The sequence below is a fragment of the Watersipora subatra genome, chromosome 4 (assembly GCF_963576615.1).
Source record: "Watersipora subatra chromosome 4, tzWatSuba1.1, whole genome shotgun sequence".
In the NCBI taxonomy this organism is placed as follows: Eukaryota; Metazoa; Bryozoa; class Gymnolaemata; order Cheilostomatida; family Watersiporidae; genus Watersipora; species Watersipora subatra.
The window spans coordinates 9,007,844-9,030,295 of NC_088711.1; the positions used below are offsets into that span (position 1 = coordinate 9,007,844).

General features: G+C 38.4%; 2 protein-coding genes across 3 annotated transcripts; one reads left to right on the plus strand and one right to left on the minus strand.

The window, feature by feature from the left end:
- The first annotated feature begins 1,273 nt into the window (after positions 1 to 1,273).
- On the plus strand, positions 1,274 to 8,487 carry LOC137393417 (sushi domain-containing protein 4-like). The gene is made up of 5 exons (XM_068079966.1): positions 1,274 to 1,533; positions 1,701 to 1,912; positions 4,548 to 4,721; positions 6,349 to 6,606; positions 7,510 to 8,487. The coding sequence occupies exons 1-5, from the start codon at positions 1,490 to 1,492 to the stop codon at positions 8,283 to 8,285; spliced, it is 1,464 nt and encodes a 487-aa protein (XP_067936067.1). The 5' UTR covers positions 1,274 to 1,489; the 3' UTR covers positions 8,286 to 8,487.
- On the minus strand, positions 8,377 to 21,375 carry LOC137393418 (corepressor interacting with RBPJ 1-like). Of its 2 annotated transcripts, none has more exons than XM_068079968.1 (7): positions 21,065 to 21,375; positions 20,533 to 20,695; positions 19,103 to 19,386; positions 17,777 to 17,972; positions 12,168 to 12,272; positions 11,327 to 11,433; positions 8,377 to 8,818 (listed from the first exon to the last, which is right to left on the minus strand). In XM_068079968.1, exons 1-7 carry the CDS (start codon positions 21,224 to 21,226, stop codon positions 8,759 to 8,761), a joined length of 1,077 nt encoding a protein of 358 aa, XP_067936069.1. In that variant the 5' UTR covers positions 21,227 to 21,375; the 3' UTR covers positions 8,377 to 8,758. The 2 variants fall into 2 exon arrangements, with proteins under 2 accessions (XP_067936069.1, XP_067936068.1); XM_068079967.1 differs by having other exon boundaries at positions 17,771 to 17,972.
- Between the last annotated feature and the right edge of the window lie 1,077 nt (positions 21,376 to 22,452).

Consider the following 22,452-nt stretch of genomic DNA (forward strand, 5'->3'; position numbering starts at 1 on the left):
AGTCTACGCTTGAGGTCGTAGCAGCGCATTTGAAACTGCTAAAATTGGCATCGAATGTAGAAACTTAGTCATCGAATGACTTAACGATGCATTTAACAAGAACGGCTTTTATCTGAATATTCAAACAAGAACGACTGAAACGAAAAAAATATTTACCTTAGAATAGCTTGTGCGCTATTTGCTTGCGCATCATTCGCAAGTGTCGTTTTCATAATTTGCAAACATAAAACATTCGATGAAATTTGGGAGTAACAAAACTCGTTTGACTTGCGGATTGTAGTCATTTTCATAAGTCTGTTCATAAGTCATCGACAAATCGACAATCCATGTCATCGATAAAGCGGATGACTTATGGATTGATGGAAACTTGTGGATTTCATAGTGTATGCTGATAACATCTCACTGACATGCAGTGCCTTTGAAACTTTTTTTAACAATTTCAAAATTAACAGAACAAGTGCTCGATGTATACTTGTACTACACAGCCACAAAATGACGGCCTGTATGACGGCGGAGCAGCGTACGTAATGAGAATACTGTGTCTGACACAATGACTTATGCTAATTGATTGGATATTAAGAGGTCACTGATGGCTAAGCATGGTAGCATAGCTTGTCACATGGAAAATATTAATGATATAGCACTAAACTTGGGCTGACAAAACACAGACTATGCAAATGGTCTAACAAAAATTCACAAACTTGATAGAAGAGTTTAGTGTTTGTGTTAATGCATTAGCGATTCCTGATCGCCCTCTTTGACAAGTCCACGCTTCCTTAACTAGTCTTAGATTCTGAAATGCGAGGACAGCGTGAAGCAAATCGGTTCACAAAAGAGAAGACAATGATTGTTTGCTTAAAAGCTTTCAATCTACGTGCCGCCAGTGTTAACTCTACTATTTGAATGCATTGATACAAGAATTATGATGGCACCACTTAAAAGCTTTGTTACCAGTAACCAACATAATTAATCAACATGATTTTCTCGCATTATACTCTGGCAACGTTTATTTTATTAAATGTTTTATGGTGTCTACTTCATTGAATATGAGGTTTGACAAATTATAATGCCCATTGACACACAGGTGCAGACTGGTTCAGTTTTTGTTTATAAAAATCACCTCATTCATTGTCAGTCAACAGCGCGGAGCATTGTTCCCGATGCTTGATAACAACGCGCAACATTAATGAAGCCAAGCGAATCGAAGGCGTATTGGTTAATATCATAAGTATAACGCCGTGTACGCACCCAGCCTGTGCACTCGAGTGATTACTCCTTGTAATGTTGACATCGCGTCCGACTTCTCTGTCGTGTATTCAATGACTAGGGCACTAATTATAGGGTATTACAATATAGAAGTGCCGCTGGGACCAGCAATACTTCAATAAGGACTAAGGAGATCACAGAGACTTCGCAACAGCAAATATAAAGTGGTGGTCGAGTGGTCGACGTGCAACATTATATCGGTCTTTGCTCAGTAACGTCTGGGATGCTTCTGCGACTGTCAGAGATCTTCTTTATTTTTTCTTTATGGTGAGTCTTTCATATACTTCATAGTAGGAAATACATATATTTTGTGATCACAGGCATGAGAAAAGCAACTAATGTATACATCTGTGATGTAGAAGGGGGGAAAGTTTTTGGTATTTTAGTTTAAACAAGACAGAGAGTTAAGGTTGTGCTTGGTACTTGTGTTATAGTGCGAAATATAGTGAACAGGGCTGTGTACCACCCGAGGATACTGAAGGCGGTTACTTTGAGCCATACCAGACGAATTATGAATATGGAGAGAAGATAAACTACACGTGCAATTATGGACACTATCATGCTGGTGGCACACTCACCAGAACCTGCCAAGGATTTCCTGCGATTAATGCTTATGTATGGACTGGCTCGACACCCAATTGTGCCTGTAAGTTGTTGATGCTATACAGAGAAACTAGGCCATGGGTAATGCTAGTGGACAATGTAAAAATTAACTACTCGCTTTGTCAAAACCGCATAAAACCAAATACAAACAAGACAAGCGAGGTTAGGTCAGCTGTTAGGTGACTGCCTTTTGTATGGCAGCATTCAACTAACTGTTGATTGCACTAGCGGTGGGCAAATATTGTGCACACTGTCGTTATTGTTTGGTAATAAAGTCACAGCTCAATAATGGCCAAAACTCCGTTTATCTTAAGCTGTTACCTTTTAACTACGTAACGTTAGTCATAAGCTAGCGACTACAACAGCGTACACCTACGCTCGTGTCATCATGTCATGAAAGGAACATTAGCTGCCTACCCTTGGGGCCCATATACGATTTGCAAATTGAGTGGCGAGTGAACTATTAGTGCAACTGGTGTTCAGGGTACGACATCGGCAAAAATGAATTAATGTTTTACCGCTGTACATAAGTTATTTTCACTGCAACTAAACTTGACGATATCCTTGTTTTTGTAAGGCAGACGTGAAATGAGCCTTTAAATCATGGGATGTTATTAATATTCTTTTATTACCTTTGCTCAGTTGTCAGAAATTAATTTTTGACAGCAAGCCAGAAAAGTGGCAGCAGGTCATCAATGCATTTAAAAAGATAATAAGTTGGTATAGCAGATTCGCTGCAACAGCTGTCCTTTTTGATTCACTAAACTGATTATAATCATGGCAAGAAGTTTCTAGAGATTACTAATCTCAGTGGATAAGGTGTTGGCGAGCTCCTTGCTCTTGTCTTCGCCTATTTACATTCCTGTCAGTGCAATTGCGAAAAGCTTATATTCTGACAGACCGCAGTGATTAAACTCTGAGCAACTCGACGTGACAGCCATTAGTAAGTGAAGGCACTGCTTTTTGAGATCAATCTTTTGATAAAGTCGCTGGAAGATGGCTGGCAGAACGCCGTGTTGAGCATGCGGGCATGCCTTAGGGAGGCCTGTGGCACTGGCACAGTAACTGAGGACTGTGTTAATTAAACTTTGCCAGTTTATGCATTACCTATAATTGGCAATTTTATAAATCCAGACAAGCCTAGAGTAACTGTTTTTAGAAATTGCCTTTGAATAACATGTCTGTGAGCAAACAATTCAAACAGCCATGCATTGTCATTTGATGTACATTGTTTCTCTTTCATTCTGGCCGATAAAAAGTGACCACATCATCTAATTTGGAAAAAAAACTTGATTTTATATTAGGTTATAAATAAAAGATGCGCTACATTATTCATGAGACAAGCCAGTCCTGGCAAGTATACATCGAGGCCCTCTATAGACTGTTTCATTTTTATTGTCTCGCTGGTTTGATATAATAACACGTTTTTGAGATAAATACACACCCTGTCGAGTAAGGATGAGTGGTTATGCAGACAGGCGTATAAATGTACACAAAGCTTTAGTAAATAGACAGTGTGAAGCCTGTTGTTGTTCTTCTCTTATAATGACGGGAACAAAATAATGCCAGTGAGATGCTTGACCAGTTCTATTATCGACCGCTTAAAGTGTTAGACATGAGTGACGGGATAGAGATAAGTGGGATTATCTGTAGTTGCATTATAGTTTTCCAAAATTAGACTCACTAAAATTGTATTGTTTAGTAGATCAGTAACTTCCTACTGCTGAGAGAAAATGCGATGCAACGTCTTTTTCTTCTGAGCGTTTTAAACGCAATCATGCTTTGTTGAGTTTAATCTTGAAACGTCCTGGCAGTCAGATTATCTCAAGGATCAAAAGAAAATCGCAAATAATAGAAAAATACCCATACTTTCGGATAAAATCTACTCAATTTTTGTGCAAGTTCATCTTCAATAGTCCTTTTACACCGCACTGGTCATCGTTGAGTTGAAATCGTTTTTGATTGGTCAAAAATATTTTGGCGTTCAAATCCATTGACAGATCATAAATTGCTGATTACGCCGCGATCAAACACATTTGATCAAACATTTGTGTGCGTAAACTACATGTTTACAATTGGTATGAACAATTTTGTGTTTGATGCTGGTTCGGTTGTCGGCATACCAATAACTTATCTTTTAGGCTTGTATTGCAGAGAACATCAATAAAACGTGGTGTAAAACATTGGCCGCTCTCTGCTCCCACAAATCGTGCGAATCGAGGGGCTGTAATTAGTTGTGGACTGGCAGGGAGTGCACTCCATTCCATTACATAATGGCCTTCTCAACATGTGTGATTATAGGCAACTGGATTGAAAAGCAAAGTAGCACATTATTCATTCGGGCGTCAAAGCCTACTTGAAACTGAGATGTCAGTGATTTGCTGATTAGAAACCATCATAAGCATTATAGTGCTTATCAAACCAAACGAACCCCATCCATCTTTCACGCTATCGAGTGTCGAAAAAGCAATTATATTTCATTTTTAGATACTCAAATAATCACCCGCTATCATTAGATATATCTGTTAAGCCTTATTTCACACATGTTATGGTATATGTTTGAGACGGTACGCTTCCTGTAGTATTCACAGTTTTATTTATATTGTGCCTGGGTCAAGGCAATGATTACGAGAACTGCAATTGTTTTTACATCTATAATATAGTTTATTAATTTTTAGTGATCGATTGCAATGAGCCAACTATACCCAATGCTGTCTATGAGACGCCAGAAGCTACTACCTATCGCTCCATAGTCAGCTACAAATGTGATGGTGGTCTTGCTCCGCTTGGCACCCTCTATGCTGAGTGCATGGCTGATGGTGTATGGAAATACACACCTTGTGAAGAGCCAGGTAACTTTTACGACATTCCATCACCTGGGGTGTTACCCTGGCAACAGCAACCACGGCAGTTGTATGGTTACATAACAATAATTGATACTTCATGATGGCCATCTTATATAATTGACTATAATTGTATCCTTCATGATAGGTACAGGTATGTTTCACGAGTTGGGTTTCTGTAAGTAATTGAGTGAGATGGTATTACATAAATACGCACTGCCCACTACTAGTCTTCAAGCCTTCCATTAATGCCAGCAGTTATGGCTGGTTCACACTATTTCAGCGTTAATTGTACAATACTTTGGCGATCACAATACTTTGGCGATCACAATACTTTGGCGATCGTCTCTGTAAACAATGTTCACACTACCACAAACCCATCCCGCAACAACATTCCTATTATACAATGCACTCATGGAAACGACTGGGAAACGACGAAACACAGCAACTGGCCCATCACTGGCAGCCAATCACAGTCATTGTACAGGCTGTTGTGGATGGTCGGCGAACTATCGTCAAAAGTTTGACAGCTGCAAACTTTCCCGACGTATCTGTGTAGCCTCTACGATGCCATCGGTTTACCGGTCACACAGTCATACGACCACCGATATACTACGATATAGGGTGAACTGACTTTTAGCATTTGCTGTAATAGGTTGTCAGGGGATTTTATAGTTAAGGCAAGGGTTCGGACTCTAGTGTCAGTGATGAGGAATAAGTAACACTTTTACTTTGGATAGATTAATCATACACCTAGAATCTACAAGCTATTTCCTACCTGTATGAAACCATCTTAATGGCCACGAGCAGACATTTTGGCTACGGATCTAGTGAAATTTATCTAATTTTATTGTAAAATGGTATCTTTGTTTGGTTCTCCGTGACTTTTATAGATTTCATTTACCACAAATGGTAGCTTTTTGTCTAGTGACACTAAGAACAACTTTTTCTAAAATAGCCTTGGAGGTGCACGTTTAAGGATGTGAAGGAAGGAATGCCTACTGTTGATGACTGATTACATTTTGTTAAAATGGAATCTAGCTATCGATGATTACAGGTCTAATCAGCTGATTAGTGTTTTTGCACTTTTTCATAAAAAAAGAAGTTAGTTTGATTAGTTGCGCTCGGAGTAGAAAACTGGAATCTACTGATATCAACTGATCTTCTGATTGCTTTGAGAGTCATTTCACTTGTTTACATTTACTCAACGAAGCAGTGCTAATGCAGGTTTAGAATAGAATCAAGTGAGCTAGTTTTCCCATTCAGTCATGAAAATAAGATACAATCTCTAAGCTGTAAATATTTTTATCGGCTAAGCTCTAAGCTGTGCGTATCAAATTAAAATCACACTCTTAAAAACTCTTCAGCCATTCCAAAGGTGTGGATGATTGATGCTTTTCCAGCACTTTTTGAATTGACCATTGCACAAGATTATGAAACACTTTTAGAGTCAACTCCTTATCTAGGGATAAGTGTTCAGGCTATCCCGATATGAGGTACCATATTTGCGTGCTTGCTGCGATGTATGATCAGCTATGCGTACCATTTTTCTCACGCGACAGCCAGCTAAATATTTGTAAAAATGGGTTTTGGAAAGTTTTGTAGCTGTATATGCGTGCATACTGCTGGTTTTTAGAATTTCACTGTCCTCCACCACCAGAAGTCAGCAATGCCCGACCAAATGTGAGTGAAACAAAACAGCAGCATGGCACAGCTATACACTACAGCTGTAACAACGGTTATGCCATGCAAGGCACATATGAACCACTCATCTGCCAACAAACAACATGGATCGGAAGTCTTCCTATTTGTGGGCCTATAGATACAGATATAGATATTATTCCCATCAGCACCCAACCAACCAGCCCGCAGCCCATACTGCTGACTAAAAATGGTGAGTAATCAAGCCTGCTAAACTTCCTTAGAACCTTTCTTTAAAAATTTGAATGAACATTATGAGTATTGGATGTCATCGGTAAGTCAAAGTTGTTTATGACCAACTCCTGGCTTCATCCTGTCTATTTGAACAACGCATCTCCTTGAGGTAAAGTAAAACAGTGAAGACAACCTTCTGGTAACAACTCAAACACTTAAGATAAGATCGAGAGCGTATCTATGACACCATCAAACTACTTGTTTAGATAAATGACATTTCAATGGCTATGTTGTTTGGTATTCATGAGCTTTGGGCAACTTACACCTCCGCCATTGTCTCTTAAGAGGCATACAAAAGGCTTCTCTCATCGCTTTATTTAGGATTAAACTGGAATTTTTAACCAAAATAACAAAAGCGAGTCTTACAAGTGTTGAAACTTAAGATTTCATTTCATGCCATTCCTTTGTCTGGCCATTTATGCAAATGTCAGTTCTTCGTCTCGCTCCTATATTGATTCAGCCCGTGTTGAGAAGTCAAAATACGGTTTTTATTTAATTAGCAATCATTGAGTGAGGAAAGAAATTGCATTAGGCGACAATCAACAAGGTCTTCTGAACAAAAACCTGGTTAAGCAGTGGCCATCGAGAGAAAAGGCAAGGGCTTTTGAAATCAAATTAGCTGGTTATTCAGCGAGAAATTTGTCAACACTGGAGCAGCAAGAATGGTCTACAAGAAAGAATAATTATTTATACACATATATATTTGGTCCCGTAAACGTCTAATGAAATAAATTGTATAGCATTGTATTACTGCAGTGTCCTTAACCTTCACTTATTCAAAGCAGCAGCGCTAAGCAACTTTGTGACTAACGGAAATGTAAAATTATGGATTTGACCTCATGCTGAGGATGTATATTTGTAGCTCTGTCAATCGTGGCTGGAGTAGTAACAGCGGTCATACTTACCATAGCCCTGACCATAACTGTGCTTATATTACGTAAACGCCAGAAAAAATCTGAGCGAAAGCGGAAGTCGGACCAAGCTAATATGCAGTCTATGGCAGTTTCATTACCACCTGCAACATCGACACCTGTTCAACATCGACACCTTCAGCCTGGAGAGCCAATCAAACCTAATGACTCCGGTACATTCACGAGATGCTCAGCAGCCGGGATGGTTACGACAGGAGATTTAACTCTACCATATCACATGATTCAATGTCCCCATGACCATCGCCCTACAATCGGGGCGGAGAATAGAAAACGAAACAACTATGTTCCAGACGGGCAGTTCAGACCGCTGTTTAGCAGTTATGAGCAAGCTCAAAGCTCATCTCCTAGCACTGTACAATCAGATGTCTCCACCACAGAACCAGAGTTTCACACCATCCGAGAATGTCTCGGCGACTTCAAAAATAACAATGTATCAAACAGCCAATCCACCATGGCACAGACTCTACCGGCTTCGAGCCAAAATGTAACACTGACTCATCCCCCTAATCTGTTTGCCCACGGCAGTCGAGCCTCGGCCGGCCCATTCACAAGGACTCTGTGGACACCGGACGGGCGGCCATATGAGGCTGTCAAGTGTGAGCACGGGGTCGAGCACGTATATCAGCCACTAGAGCACATATATGAAGAGCCTCACATATGGATGCGGCCGCTGCCCGACCCTCAGCATCAACCTCGCAACTCCTAGATCAATATTCTCATTTTCTTTTATTTACACAGTTAGTGTACTGTTACATTGATTTCTGTGTTTGTACACCTTGGAATGTAGAGTAATACAGTCAGCTTCCAAAGCCATGTTTATTTATAAGAGTTATGTTTCGCATAAACCTGCAGTATTGAAAACTTATACACATGAGCTGTATTAAATAAATTAACAGCTGGATTTGTTATTTAAGTGTATATGATATGACACTTGCTGGGGGTATATAAAAGTACAGAGGCATCGAGCCACACCGACTAGAGCTGTGAGAATTGTATATACAAAGGAGTCATATAACACCTCTACGTGTCTGAGACACTTCTCATCTTGCCCGGCTGTACATTGTTCAGTGATAGATTATAATGCATTCATGAGCAGAATTAATTCCGATCATGCCTACTGTCTTGTCTCTTGTATAGAGGGCAGATCCAGGATTATTACAGATGTCTCATCAACTTCCTTTAATCTCTTCGACGACGCTCAGAATTGCCGTCTCTCCTTCCTCTGTCTGCCTTCCTGTCCTGCAATATCACACGAAATGCACTACATTATCCATAAAGCATTGCTTAGTTATGCTCTCATCCTCAGGTCAAGAATCTGCTTAGCTCCTTCAACAGACAATGTTTGCTCATGAAGTGGTTGGGCTAGCGTTTGGGTAGATCTAGAACACCAGCCACTAAATACCATTGTAGCCATTGGAATGAGTGCATCATTAACCAAACTCCAAGATAGTAATCGGTGAGAAAAAACCATTTGTGGTATGACTGAGTTTCACTATATGTATCATTTCGGAGAAGGAAGGAAACGAGAGCAACCCACATGATATTACAGCTTTCAGGCTATGACAGGCAACGCTTGCGTGGATTATAAATGACTAGCAAATGACAACCTTAAGGGATTTCAAGAATGAATTTAGACATTATCTGTCGCCAATATGGCAATGAGGTCAAAAAAAGTACATCAGTCTGTCAGGCAGTGTCCATACAAGCAGTTCAAAGTCCAAAATGATAACACCTAGAGAGAAACTTGAAATTGTAAAGCAGTTAGACCCAAGGCTACAAACCCGTTGAGCAGTGACACGAAAGGCTATAAAAAGCTGTAAAATCCAAATATGCATGCGTGAAAGGCCAGATATACCAAAGGTGCTACACAGTTAATATTTAGCTGTTTTCTACTGCTCTTCAACCCTCCCGCAGCCAGATCTCACCTTCACCGAAGAAATGGTTCTTACAATTTTAGAGAGCATTGATTTGTTTTTTTATTTATTGAACATCAAACAAACTACTGATTCAAACTTCTTAAAACTTGTTGTTGCTTTGAAACGAATTTCTTAATCTTTACTGTGATAAGAGTCGTGCCCGTCGCCACACTAAGAGCTTTATGAAAAAGATCGCTTCACACAGGAATCAAACCCTGGGTACTATTAGGGAAAGATAAGCCCACTACCACTACACCAGCTGGGCACCTGAGCACTTCACGGGATAATTTTTATATAGTGATTACTCATGACATCTCCCACAGTACACAGGACTGGCAAGCATACTAGTCTTATATAATTCTAATCTACCACCATGGAAGTCAAATAGCACAGCAATTATCTGATTGAAAAGCGGATTTCAACTTCACAAGTAGTCAACAAAATTGGCTCGAGGACAAAGACAGCTTTCTTACCTTTAATAACCATCTTAAATTTATCAAAGTCCATCTAATTAAAAGTAATTATAAATAATTTACCAACTGTTTCAACCCAACTGCGTGTTATGACCAAGTTTGATGTTCAGAAACAAAATCGTAACAATATTTAAATGGATTTTGATAAATGGCAACTTCTCTTATCATCTTAATAGTTGATACAAGTCCAAGGAAATTAACTCAAAAAAATTCCAAATGTTTCACTCTATACATATTTACATAGCAAATGTTCCTTCACTTCATGAAAGTAATTTTAGAGAATTTCGAATGATTGACAAAAGATTATTTAGTCCAAGAATCCAACTTTATATAAAAGAGAGCATCAACGCTTATAAAACTTGTTTGATAAAGTTCCAGGGTTGTGTTAAAGACGAATATTAGCTCCTTATATTTAACATCAATTGCGTATAGTGATAACACTTTTATGAAGAGTCATTTGTTTTTAACGAACTATTTGTACCTCATTTCGATACGGTATGATTAAACTCAAAAGTTGGATAGCGACTGTGAATTCTTTGTGGACATTGTTGCTGGATAGCTTGACACAACTAGTTCTTGGCCTTGAAGCGCAGGCAAGCGTTCCCAGCAAATACAGAGTTAACCCTTTGGCAGGCAGAGCAACATTATTGTCGTTTTGCGATACTGACGCCAGCGGGCAGAGCGACTATTATGTCGCCACGTGAACGTTTTTTATAAATTAATTTCTGGTTAGCTTATAGCGTTTTTTTATTTAATTTTTTTACTAATAATAAACAAAAATATATTTGTCTCTGTTAGCAACCAAAAAATTAGCCGTTTTGAGAAAAGAAATGATCGTTTTTGCAATACTAAAGGAACGAAAAATCTGAAATAAAAACGTATTTGAATAAAATGGAGATTTTTGTTTGTAGCCTGTTTATGCTTCTGTTACTGCTTTCTGAATATTTTCCCAGAGTGCAACAACTTTCTTTTACTGTCACGGCGTCTTCCAAAGGCTATAGGCAAAGGCAAAGCTATAGAGGAACAATAATAAGCACATGATGTCAAGACTGTGGTGTAGGCCTCTGCAAGGGCAAATGCTTCCAAAATTACTATAGCTAGAGAAACACTTATATAAGAATTTGACTTATAAATGTTTATTTGTATTTACCTGTATAATAAAAACACAATACGCATATACAATATAATAAATAAAAGTGCATCAATGATTTTTTTAAAATCAATTTGCGAAAAATTAATCTGCCCAGGGGGTCTCAAATTGCCCAAAAAAACTTGCCTGCGAAAGGGTTAATAGAATATACATGTAAATTATTGTTGAAGTGGGAGGAAACGCTGCAAAAATGGTATTAAATAGGTACCTCTCTCTCAGAGCGATCATGAGTCATGCCTGATCTTCTGTAGCCTTGGTTTTCATCTCTCTCATCTAGCCTTGGCTTTTCTCTTCCATTCCTATCCCTATGGTTTTCTGTTAATCATGCATAAACAAGTAGTTGCTTCAGATTTCAATTTTATTCAAATTTGCATACAAAGTAAGACCCTGATAAGTACGTAAGAGTAAGTTTTAACCACGGGCCCATAGGAGTTGTCTGCTCTATTGTATGGCTTCGACCGGGTGATCACCGATGCTCACCTCCAATTTGTGATGCCTTCATTGAATAGTCTGACAAACTATGATAAAAATTTATAAATGCGCTAAAAGTACCAGAATCATAAGCGCTGGTGATACAGAATCATAAGCACCTCAACTCACTAAGCACCTCAACTCACTATGCATGAATGTGGAAAAAGAGCGGCAGCTCTGAAAAAAACTTTTTATGCAAAATAACTCATTAGTGAGAAGTTTTCGAGAAAACATTCACCATGTTTCCATGAAGCGGTTAATCGGCAAGTTTACGTCATCCACAAGATAAAAACGTGGCAAAAACCCGCCAGTAAAACGAGTTTCGTTACTCGCAAATTTTTATCAAATGTTTGAAGCATGCAAAGGTTGAGAACAGCTCTTGCGAATGATATTCGCATAGAATTCCTTATCTTTTTTAACAAAGCGCCTGTGTTGATCTGCAACGTGTGAATGTCAATCGAAACAGTTATCGCATGGTAACTCATAGTGCGCACAACTCCAAACCCACATCATCCACACAATGAAATTATGGTGATGGGAAAGCGAGAAGGCCTACATAACCATAATTGGCCTCATACCTCGAGTTCGTTGAGGTGATTTAGAACGTGCGTGCTTCAGTCTTGGTTCTTCGATGTCTCTCCTATAGCTTTTTCTCTTTTTGTGACTGACATTGGTGTCACGCTCTACATAAATTAACAACAACAAAATAAAGTAAAATGAGTCACAGTAAAAACTTCATCATAAAAGGTTGACAAATTTAACATTGCCGAGTGGCTCTGATGTCAATTGCTGCTGGCACCAATAGCAATAGCGGCGTACACGAATTTGTTTGCTTTGTGTCAGCTCGCTTTTATTTCCTGCGCTCAATGACATGCGACAATACGCAGGAGTATGAACATAGCAAAACCGTGTTTATGGTGGCTATTCCAATATTATCAATATCGGGTTAGGAAGTTATATTCTATCATGGTGTCCCAGGTATATGTCATAAGGTGTATAAATTTGCTTTGTGTATTGATTTTGTGGAAAGTGAGAGAAGTTGGATAATGAAGTACCACATGAACAGCGAAATGTAAATATTTAAATTTTACAAGATGACAATATTATACTTCCAATTAGAGACATCTACTCATAGACCCTCGTGTAAATGGAGGAGAACCAGTGATCAACTAACACTACTGACTCTGTGAGAGATTCATTAAGGAAATGCGTGGCATACTGCTCTAATAACAACTGAATTGGTCAGAGTGAAATCAGAAATGACGTGTTCATGATTTGTGACTCAACGAGCTGTCTTGAAGATAAGACACTTCGTTCATGACACAAGCTAAATTATTTGGCAAGTGGATTACATCAACCCTGTCACTCCTTGATACATTATTACGTAGCCTTCGGAAATATATACAGCAGATTTGGAAATGACAATCTTGACAGATGTATTGGTTTAGTAGCGTATAATGAACACGCTGACTACCTATATATGTAACTTAATATCCAGCTGTGAAAGAAACTCTTCCAATTTATTATAGTTATTGGTATAATAAGACAGACATGACTTTCATAATATCACAGCAATTGATAAGGTATGGAAATTACCAGAAGATTGTGATGGCTAGCTAACAGAAGATGGTGATGGCTAGCTAACGGAAGATTGTGATGGCTAGCTAACGGAAGATTGTGATGGCTAGCTAACAGAAGATTGTGATGGCTAGCTAACGGAAGATTGTGATGGCTAGCTAACAGAAGATGGTGATGGCTAGCTAACGGAAGATTGTGATGGCTAGCTAACGGAAGATTGTGATGGCTAGCTAACAGAAGATTGTGATGGCTAGCTAACGGAAGATTGTGATGGCTAGCTAACAGAAGATGGTGATGGCTAGCTAACGGAAGATTGTGATGGCTAGCTAACAGAAGATGGTGATGGCTAGCTAACATAAGATTGTGATGGCTAGCTAACAGAAGATTGTGATGGCTAGCTAACGGAAGATTGTGATGGCTAGCTAACAGAAGATGGTGATGGCTAGCTAACAGAAGATTGTGATGGCTAGCTAACGGAAGATTGTGATGGCTAGCTAACGGAAGATGGTGATGGCTAGCTAACGGAAGATTGTGATGGCTAGCTAACAGAAGATTGTGATGGCTAGCTAACAGAAGATGGTGATGGCTAGCTAACAGAAGATTGTGATGGCTAGCTAACAGAAGATTGTGATGGCTAGCTAACAGAAGATGGTGATGGCTAGCTAACAGAAGATTGTGATGGCTAGCTAACGGAAGATTGTGATGGCTAGCTAACAGAAGATGGTGATGGCTAGCTAACAGAAGATGGTGATGGCTAGCTAACAGAAGATTGTGATGGCTAGCTAACGGAAGATTGTGATGGCTAGCTAACGGAAGATTGTGATGGCTAGCTAACAGAAGATTGTGATGGCTAGCTAACAGAAGATTGTGATGGCTAGCTAACAGAAGATGGTGATGGCTAGCTAACAGAAGATTGTGATGGCTAGCTAACGGAAGATTGTGATGGCTAGCTAACGGAAGATTGTGATGGCTAGCTAACGGAAGATTGTGATGGCTAGCTAACGGAAGATTGTGATGGCTAGCTAACGGAAGATTGTGATGGCTAGCTAACAGAAGATGGTGATGGCTAGCTAACAGAAAATTGTGATGGCTAGCTAACGGAAGATTGTGATGGCTAGCTAACAGAAGATGGTGATGGCTAGCTAACGGAAGATTGTGATGGCTAGCTAACAGAAGATTGTGATGGCTAGCTAACGGAAGATTGTGATGGCTAGCTAACAGAAGATGGTGATGGCTAGCTAACGGAAGATTGTGATGGCTAGCTAACGGAAGATTGTGATGGCTAGCTAACAGAAGATGGTGATGGCTAGCTAACAGAAGATGGTGATGGCTAGCTAACAGAAGATGGTGATGGCTAGCTAACAGAAGATTGTGATGGCTAGCTAACGGAAGATTGTGATGGCTAGCTAACGGAAGATTGTGATGGCTAGCTAACAGAAGATTGTGATGGCTAGCTAACGGAAGATTGTGATGGCTAGCTAACGGAAGATTGTGATGGCTAGCTAACGGAAGATTGTGATGGCTAGCTAACGGAAGATGGTGATGGCTAGCTAACGGAAGATTGTGATGGCTAGCTAACAGAAGATGGTGATGGCTAGCTAACAGAAGATTGTGATGGCTAGCTAACAGAAGATGGTGATGGCTAGCTAACGGAAGATTGTGATGGCTAGCTAACGGAAGATGGTGATGGCTAGCTAACGGAAGATTGTGATGGCTAGCTAACAGAAGATGGTGATGGCTAGCTAACAGAAGATTGTGATGGCTAGCTAACAGAAGATTATGATGGCTAGCTAACAGAAGATTGTGATGGCTAGCTAACGGAAGATTGTGATGGCTAGCTAACGGAAGATTGTGATGGCTAGCTAACGGAAGATTGTGATGGCTAGCTAACGTAAACAAAGAAAAAACCGTTTACTAAGATTCAGCTATAAAACCAAAATGAGGTTGTAAATTTTGCACCAATCTATAGCATTGATGATGCTGGCCTAACCACAATGATATCCATCTATCATCAATAACTTGTTAGCACGCCACTGAAATCACTATTTTTCTGTTGTTTTCTGTTGCGTGATCAATAGCCCTGAGTGTGTGAAATGTATGCCATGCATACTCGTGTGAGTGCTTTTCAAACAAGGGGCGAAGGAATGTTTTATTTTCACGTTTAGGTATATATTTTCATTTCCACGAAGTAATAAAACCTTTACAATTCTTGATAGCTATACCTCGGCGAGCATGTGATTATGTGAACAAGATGGACGTTTTACAAATATCAATATAGGATGCATTAAACCCCAAGACATGTGTTGATCGGTAAAGGCTTAGGGCTTGTTATGGTTTTGATGTTTTTTTTAGAAATGTTGTGGCATTACAGAAGTATGTTTTTTCAGTATACCTAAATATGATTCACAAAACATATTTGTTAATTTTTGGAACAGGTAAGAAAACCGATTTCAAAATATTTCATACTAAAGATTTTATTTATCACCCGATGCGCAATCACTAGCTCCACATTGACTGCTATGTTTACGAGACTTTGCCTTCTGCTATTCAGCTGCAATTGTGTATTAATCCTCTATAGCCATGTCATATTAGTCTACTAGCAACTGCTTGAATAACTGGGATTCTCTTGAACACATATAGCACTGCCACATTTCTCAAGATCATCCTGTATTATTTTATCAATTAATTCTGGCTATTTCTTTGATGAATATAATATAATATAAGACCATCAAGAATTGTGCACTCGTAGTTTTAGGCAGAAATAAATATATTTCTACCCAAGTATGGTCAGCTAAAAGATAACGTGTCAGTTTTCCTGGCAAATATCATTTGTCTAGACTTTAAGTAAGAGTAAATGAACTTGTCGTCACGCCAACACGAATGGTTTATACAGAGCGAGCATAATGCTCATGTCTTGCTAATTTTTGTAGCCCTTGCTATAGCTTCCATTTATTCACAGCGATATTACTTATGATATATTGCTGTGTGCAAATTATAATCTTGATTTCTATTACAGCAAGAAAGTGGCAACTGATTTCCTCCACACTTCAACTCTAAAAGTATTAATTTCATGTCTTTAAAAAAAGATTTAAATGCATTTAATTAGATGCACTTCCTTTAAATAAACGAGGATAACATAAAGGAGATAAGCAAGTTTTTATACAATCGAATAGTGCCTTGTCAATGATCTTTTGATGTTTCAGCGATCACATACATATTTTAATGAAGAATTAAGAGATAAAATACATAGCTGAGTGATATTATGCAGAGTAATAAGCAGGTGGTGAAGGTTCTCTTTTGTTGCAGACGTCAGCTGCAGAATGCACACAACATTTACTGTATAAAACATACTACACCATGAATAAGCAGCTGTTTTCTTTATGATGCCAAACCAATGCATAAAGTATTAATAAATATCTAAAGAAGCAATAGAAAGGCATAACTTTGTGGCTGAACTGTTCCGCAAGTCTATCAAACCTAACTTGTACAAAAAGTTCCCGATGAAAACCCTGATGAAAGCTAACGATGAAGTAATTTTTTAAAACAAAAATTTCTACCAGCAGATAACATAGATTAAATCTGTTTTTACTAGGTGGGCTTATGAAAGATAATGAAAGAAGATAACCACTAGTCCATTGACGTGGAAATGCAGGCGTGGCTATACAGTGTAGTTTACGAAACATCAGTTCAATGTGTTTTATGTTGACCTTAAAACACTGATACAGGTGATGAACATGATCAAGTTCAATATGTAGGTCTACATGACAAGAGAAAATAACTCCAATGATAAAGTTCCAATCCCAATCCAATCCCTAATGAAAATAAGTTGGATACAAATAAAACGCGCTAATGGCAGTAAGCCCTGCAATTGTGAAGTATGTTCGCTTACAAGCTTGCTAAGCAAAAATAAATAACAAATTCACAAATTTGAAATGCAATCGCCACCCAAAGTACGGTTGTAAACACAAGGGATCATGTAATCCATGTAAACACAAGTGATCATGTAATCCATGTAAACACAAGTGATCATGTAATCCATGTAAACACAAGTGATCATGTAATCCATGTAAACACAAGTGATCATGTAATCCATGTAAACACAAGTGATCATGTAATCCATGTAAACACAAGTGATCATGTAATCCCTGTAAACACAAGTGATCATGTAATCCATGTAAACACAAGTGATCATGCAATCCATGTAAACACAAGTGATCATGTAATCCATGTAAACACAAGTGATCATGTAATCCATGTAAACACAAGTGATCATGTAATCCATGTGAACACAAGTGATACTACTGTCTCTTGCACAGACAGCTTCTTGGTGAGTAGGGCTAACTTTCCTGTAGCTTCTAAATACATTTTGACGAAACAAATATTAAATTATTTAGCACATTTTTTAACAACCCTAGTTTTTTACAAGGTCATAGGACTGGCAGAACCAGTTTAGTCTCAAATCACGAGTCGCATAGGAACATATTTAGCGACTAAAAGAATGTCAACGCCTCCATTGATCTATCAATACGACCCATTCACAGGACCACAATGATTCAAGTGGGAACATTTATCTGTACAGACAGCTCCATATCATATACTCAACCCCTACCGCCATCTGGTGAGTCTTTTCTCTGTTCGCTCTTCCCTTCTGCTTCCCTGATCAGCCTATTTTCTTTCTCTTTGAGAGCCTGCATCCTCCTCTTCCGCTCCTGTCTCCTCTCCTTTCTCCTTCTCTTGCGCTCCTTTTCCAATTTCTTTATCAACTTTTTCTTTTCTTTACGATTCAGACTCAAAAAGAATGATATCTAAATAAAACAATTTATAGTTGATTTTAACAGCACGTTTTATTATTATTATTATTTCAATTTAAAATATGTTTTATTACTACTAAATGAGAGCATCGTATAACGTGAACAAAGATAGTTCATAATGACCAGAATATCCTCTGCAAACAGATTCGCAATATCTATCAGTAAATTCTAGACACGAGACGTCTTTCTTTCTTTAATGGTTATTACTAGTAATTATTGTTATAGCATTTTCCCTCCAGGTTCAAAGTTTGCGAGTGTCTAAGGATGAAATGAAATTACGGATTCAGTGACGACTTGCTACCCTTGTATTGGATCACCACCAAACCCTTAAAAAAACAGTTAAATCAACAGATTTACAATACTTGCTTCCATTACAATATAAAAATAACTATTTCATGAAACGTTATATAACGTACACAAACCTTTTGTCACCTTTGGAAACATTCACATATTTCAATAAAATCAAATGACAAAAAAAAGCCAAAATGTTCTGATCACAGAAATGGTTTATTAATCATAGTTACATGCTGATCACTCGAATTCAAAAGGCGTATGGCTAAGTTTCGATGGTGGATAAACACCAGAAATATGGAAAGCATCGATGCACAAGACTGACTACCGAAATGGTCCGATTCCCCTCATTGAACCACCATCACAGTCGGCCGAATGCACCGTGCATCAAAACAAACATTCGTGGAACCCTCAGCCCAAACACAACAATTCTTTGAACAGCAAAAGACAATAAAACTAGTGAGCAACAAGCAGAACAGCGCCCTGGATTCACTTACAATTTAACATGGTTTCACTCGGCAGAGTGAGTAAAGTCATTTGTATGACTGGATATAGTAGGCAACACTGCATTTTTTCAACATTGTCCATGATAATCCTTCTAGCTACACATACTGGCAGTCAAAATATACTTTTAATCTTTACTAATTTACTTTTACAATTTTTTAATGCAAACGTTCAGCCATCGACCCGTAGGTCGTCATGCATGATGAAATACCATGAAGGTAAATGTAAGCGATCATTACGTCCAGAACATCCCCCTTCGCCGCTGCCGATGCTGCTGCTGGCACAATTTAAACCTTATAAAACGCAAACCTTTAAAAGGCATCACCCACCTCTTCATCTGCCTCGGCATCACTATCCACCAGCTGCTGATTGGCAGCGGCCGGATCATTCTGTCGACTCAAAACCTTTTTTGTAAATGCCAGACCTTCCTCCTTCATCTGCTCCATGAGCTCCCCAGGGTTGTTGCTGGAGGACTGAGGTAGGTCTGCAGTGATAGACTTGCCAAACAACGGGCATATCTTATCCGTGTTTATATGACCCCATTTTCGACATTTTAAACATCGAACATTTCGGACTTCAATACCAAATGGTTGATCGCGAACCCCTTCATCACCTAAAACATAAAAGAGCAGAAAAACTGATGCGCTACTTATGCAAGCTCATTGGTAGCTGTCTGCATGCTGTGATCAATTTTAACAGATTAAAATTGCTATAACTATAAAAAATACTATAACTCGGTCAACAATTTACAGAATTATAACTTAATCATTCATATTGAGAGTCTAGGCATTTTAAGCAAGCATCCGTCATGGCTGATAATGATGACGAGATCAATTTCGACAAGAAAATATGCCTGGTTAGTCCTAATATTCATCAAGCACTTATCTCACTTGAGCTTTATCTAAGGAAAGGAAAGACAAGGCCAATACATCCGGGAGTGAGCAAGAGGGGCTGTCACACAAGCCATAGATCAGATTATACCTTAAATGAGATTGCTGCCTCAACTTACTGGCAGAGGCAGCAATGTAGGGTCAGATTTCAAACCTGTTGTTTACAGGTCGGTCACTTTGAACCACAGCAGCTCCCATAAGGCTGGTCCACATTATATCACCATATCTCGGCTTTGATGCCACAATACTTTGGTAATCGTCAATGATGACAATGTTCATACTATCACAAACCCATCCACGTTTGCCTCAGCAAATACTCCTTAACGTAGTATTTTATTTTTCTTTTTAAATTTTCACGAAAAAACCTCTTTGTTTTTGCTTGCTGGAATCAAATGCAAGTCTCACAGCAACTAACATAAACAGAAATAAATAAATCAAGCTATCTGCGACAGTGAATTACTATCGCCAAAATGGTTCACATTAAAAAGGCAGTCGTCGATGCTCGGCGAAATAACGAGAAAGTTTGACAGCAGCAAAATTTCTCGACGTGTCCGCGTTGCTTTGTCGATACCTTCGATTTACGGTTCACTTAATCGACGATGAATGTCGAAAGAAAAACGCCATCATACAGCGATATAGTGTGATCCAGCTTTTAGAAAGCAGAGAAAAGAAAAATGTTGACAACTTACAACTGTTCTAGGGATTTTAGAGATTTTTTAACAAATCCTTCTTACATAGCATTTGTACTGGTCATAATCTGTTAAAGATAGTAGCTCAGAGCAAACTTGAATATGGCTCTCATAAAAACGTCGTTATATACACCCACTGGACAAACTAACACACCGAGAATTGTAGTTGCAATGGCTCACCCTTGGCATAATTTTCTCTCGGAGCGTTATACTTCCTTTGCCATTCAAATTTGTATTCAGGCTCATCCTCCTCCTTCTCTCGGTCTCTCTTAACACCGGGAGGCGGGTCATACATAAAGTTCAACCCGAGTTTAGCCTTTTCATCACCAATCATAGCTCGATTCTAAAACACAATATCATTACAGTTATCACAGATACACTAAACCGAAAAGAAGTTATTATTGGAACATAAACCTATAATAATTAAAACATGTGTAATCCACACATCCACAATTTAGAGAATAACCGAGAATAGTAGAAGCCACACTCTATGATAACTATTCAACCAAAACTGTTTTTGAAACCTCTGCTAGTCTGGTTGCAGACTTCTGCAGACCTGATATAAAGTATCTGTTACATGCTAACTCTGCTATACAACCTGATGGCTACTGTATGAATCATCTAGCTTCTGTAAGGATTATTAAAACCTCACACAAAACAGTACGTAATTGAAATCACTGTGTAGGACTATATGAAGACCCAAAGATACTACCTGATACATTTCTTGTTCCTTCTGGTACTGAGCCAGTGTCTCTTCTTCCGTTTGTTTCTTATGCGTTGCCTTTTGTTGAGCAATCCATACCTTTTTTATGTTCTCAAAGCTTCCAGGATGGAAAAACTTTTTGGACATATAATTATGAAATCCTTTCCCCATCTTGGCTTAATAGAGGGAATTTTTTGACGCAATCTAAGAACTAGAGGAAGAAGGAGAAAGATTTTGCATAAGAATCTGAAGAGCGAGATCAGACCACTTTTGTTCGAGTTCAGCTACTGTCTCTGTGTTATGACCGTTGGAGTCTGGTTCAGGGTCTGGTAATTCTCTCTGTGGCACTGCAATGTCCTCGTATGGTAACTTATCTCTTTTCCAGGAAGGGTCTATCACATCAATGAGGTGCCGGAGTCCTCTAGGTTGACTGTCACTCATGTCCCTACACAAACAACAGCCAATGAACTTGGGTAACTCATAAATTGCTACATGATTTTTGGGTATTATAGAATGACCAAACGGTTTTAGCTGTTGTTTTAAGTCCAAGCCATTTCCGGACAAATTGTATGTATAGTTGGTCCTTGAGTAACAGCAGGGATGGTTTACCTAGCTAAATTGTTTAGCAGATGTTCACATATTCATACCTTTTAGTATATTTTATAATTGCTGAAAATTGTTTTTGATGTTATGTAATTGAAACTATTCAACTGCTAATATGCTAAAAAAATTGCAATGCAAATAATTGGCAAACATTTATACCTTTTAATATATTGTGGGAATTATATGTGTTTATATACTGTGACTCAGCTAAAAAAGTAAGTAGAAAGAGTACACTCTGGTTAAGGCATCAGTTTGAGGCATGCATGATGTTTGTAGCACAGGGCATGTATATTCATAATATTTATAATATTAACCATTATTCATATATCTTGCTCTTGAACATTATGTGACCAGAAACTAGCTCCCTTTATTCTATGACAGTTTTATTTTGGATGACCAGAAGCAAATATAAAATTTTTAATCAATTTAATGATTGGCTTGTAGCTGAAGTTAGTTGTCAAAGTTATTACTAAAAAAATTAAACTCAAGTTGAATTAGGTGACAGCCTAAATAATCTAGGTTACCATCAAAGTATTTTCAGCAAGAAACTACATTATCAACAGTAATTAAGCCAAAATGATTGTTCTATTCGATTCTCAGGTAATCACAGTCTATCAACAGTATCTACCGCAGAATATGCCTGATTAATTTTCATGTTAAGACATGCCGTGCACAACTCTAATCATATCAACCAGGACACATTGTAGAAGTTAACAAATTGTATGTTTTGTACAGATTTTCCCAAAAACCTCAAAAGTGAAGCTTCTTTGTACATAAACTACTTTTAATGTAAT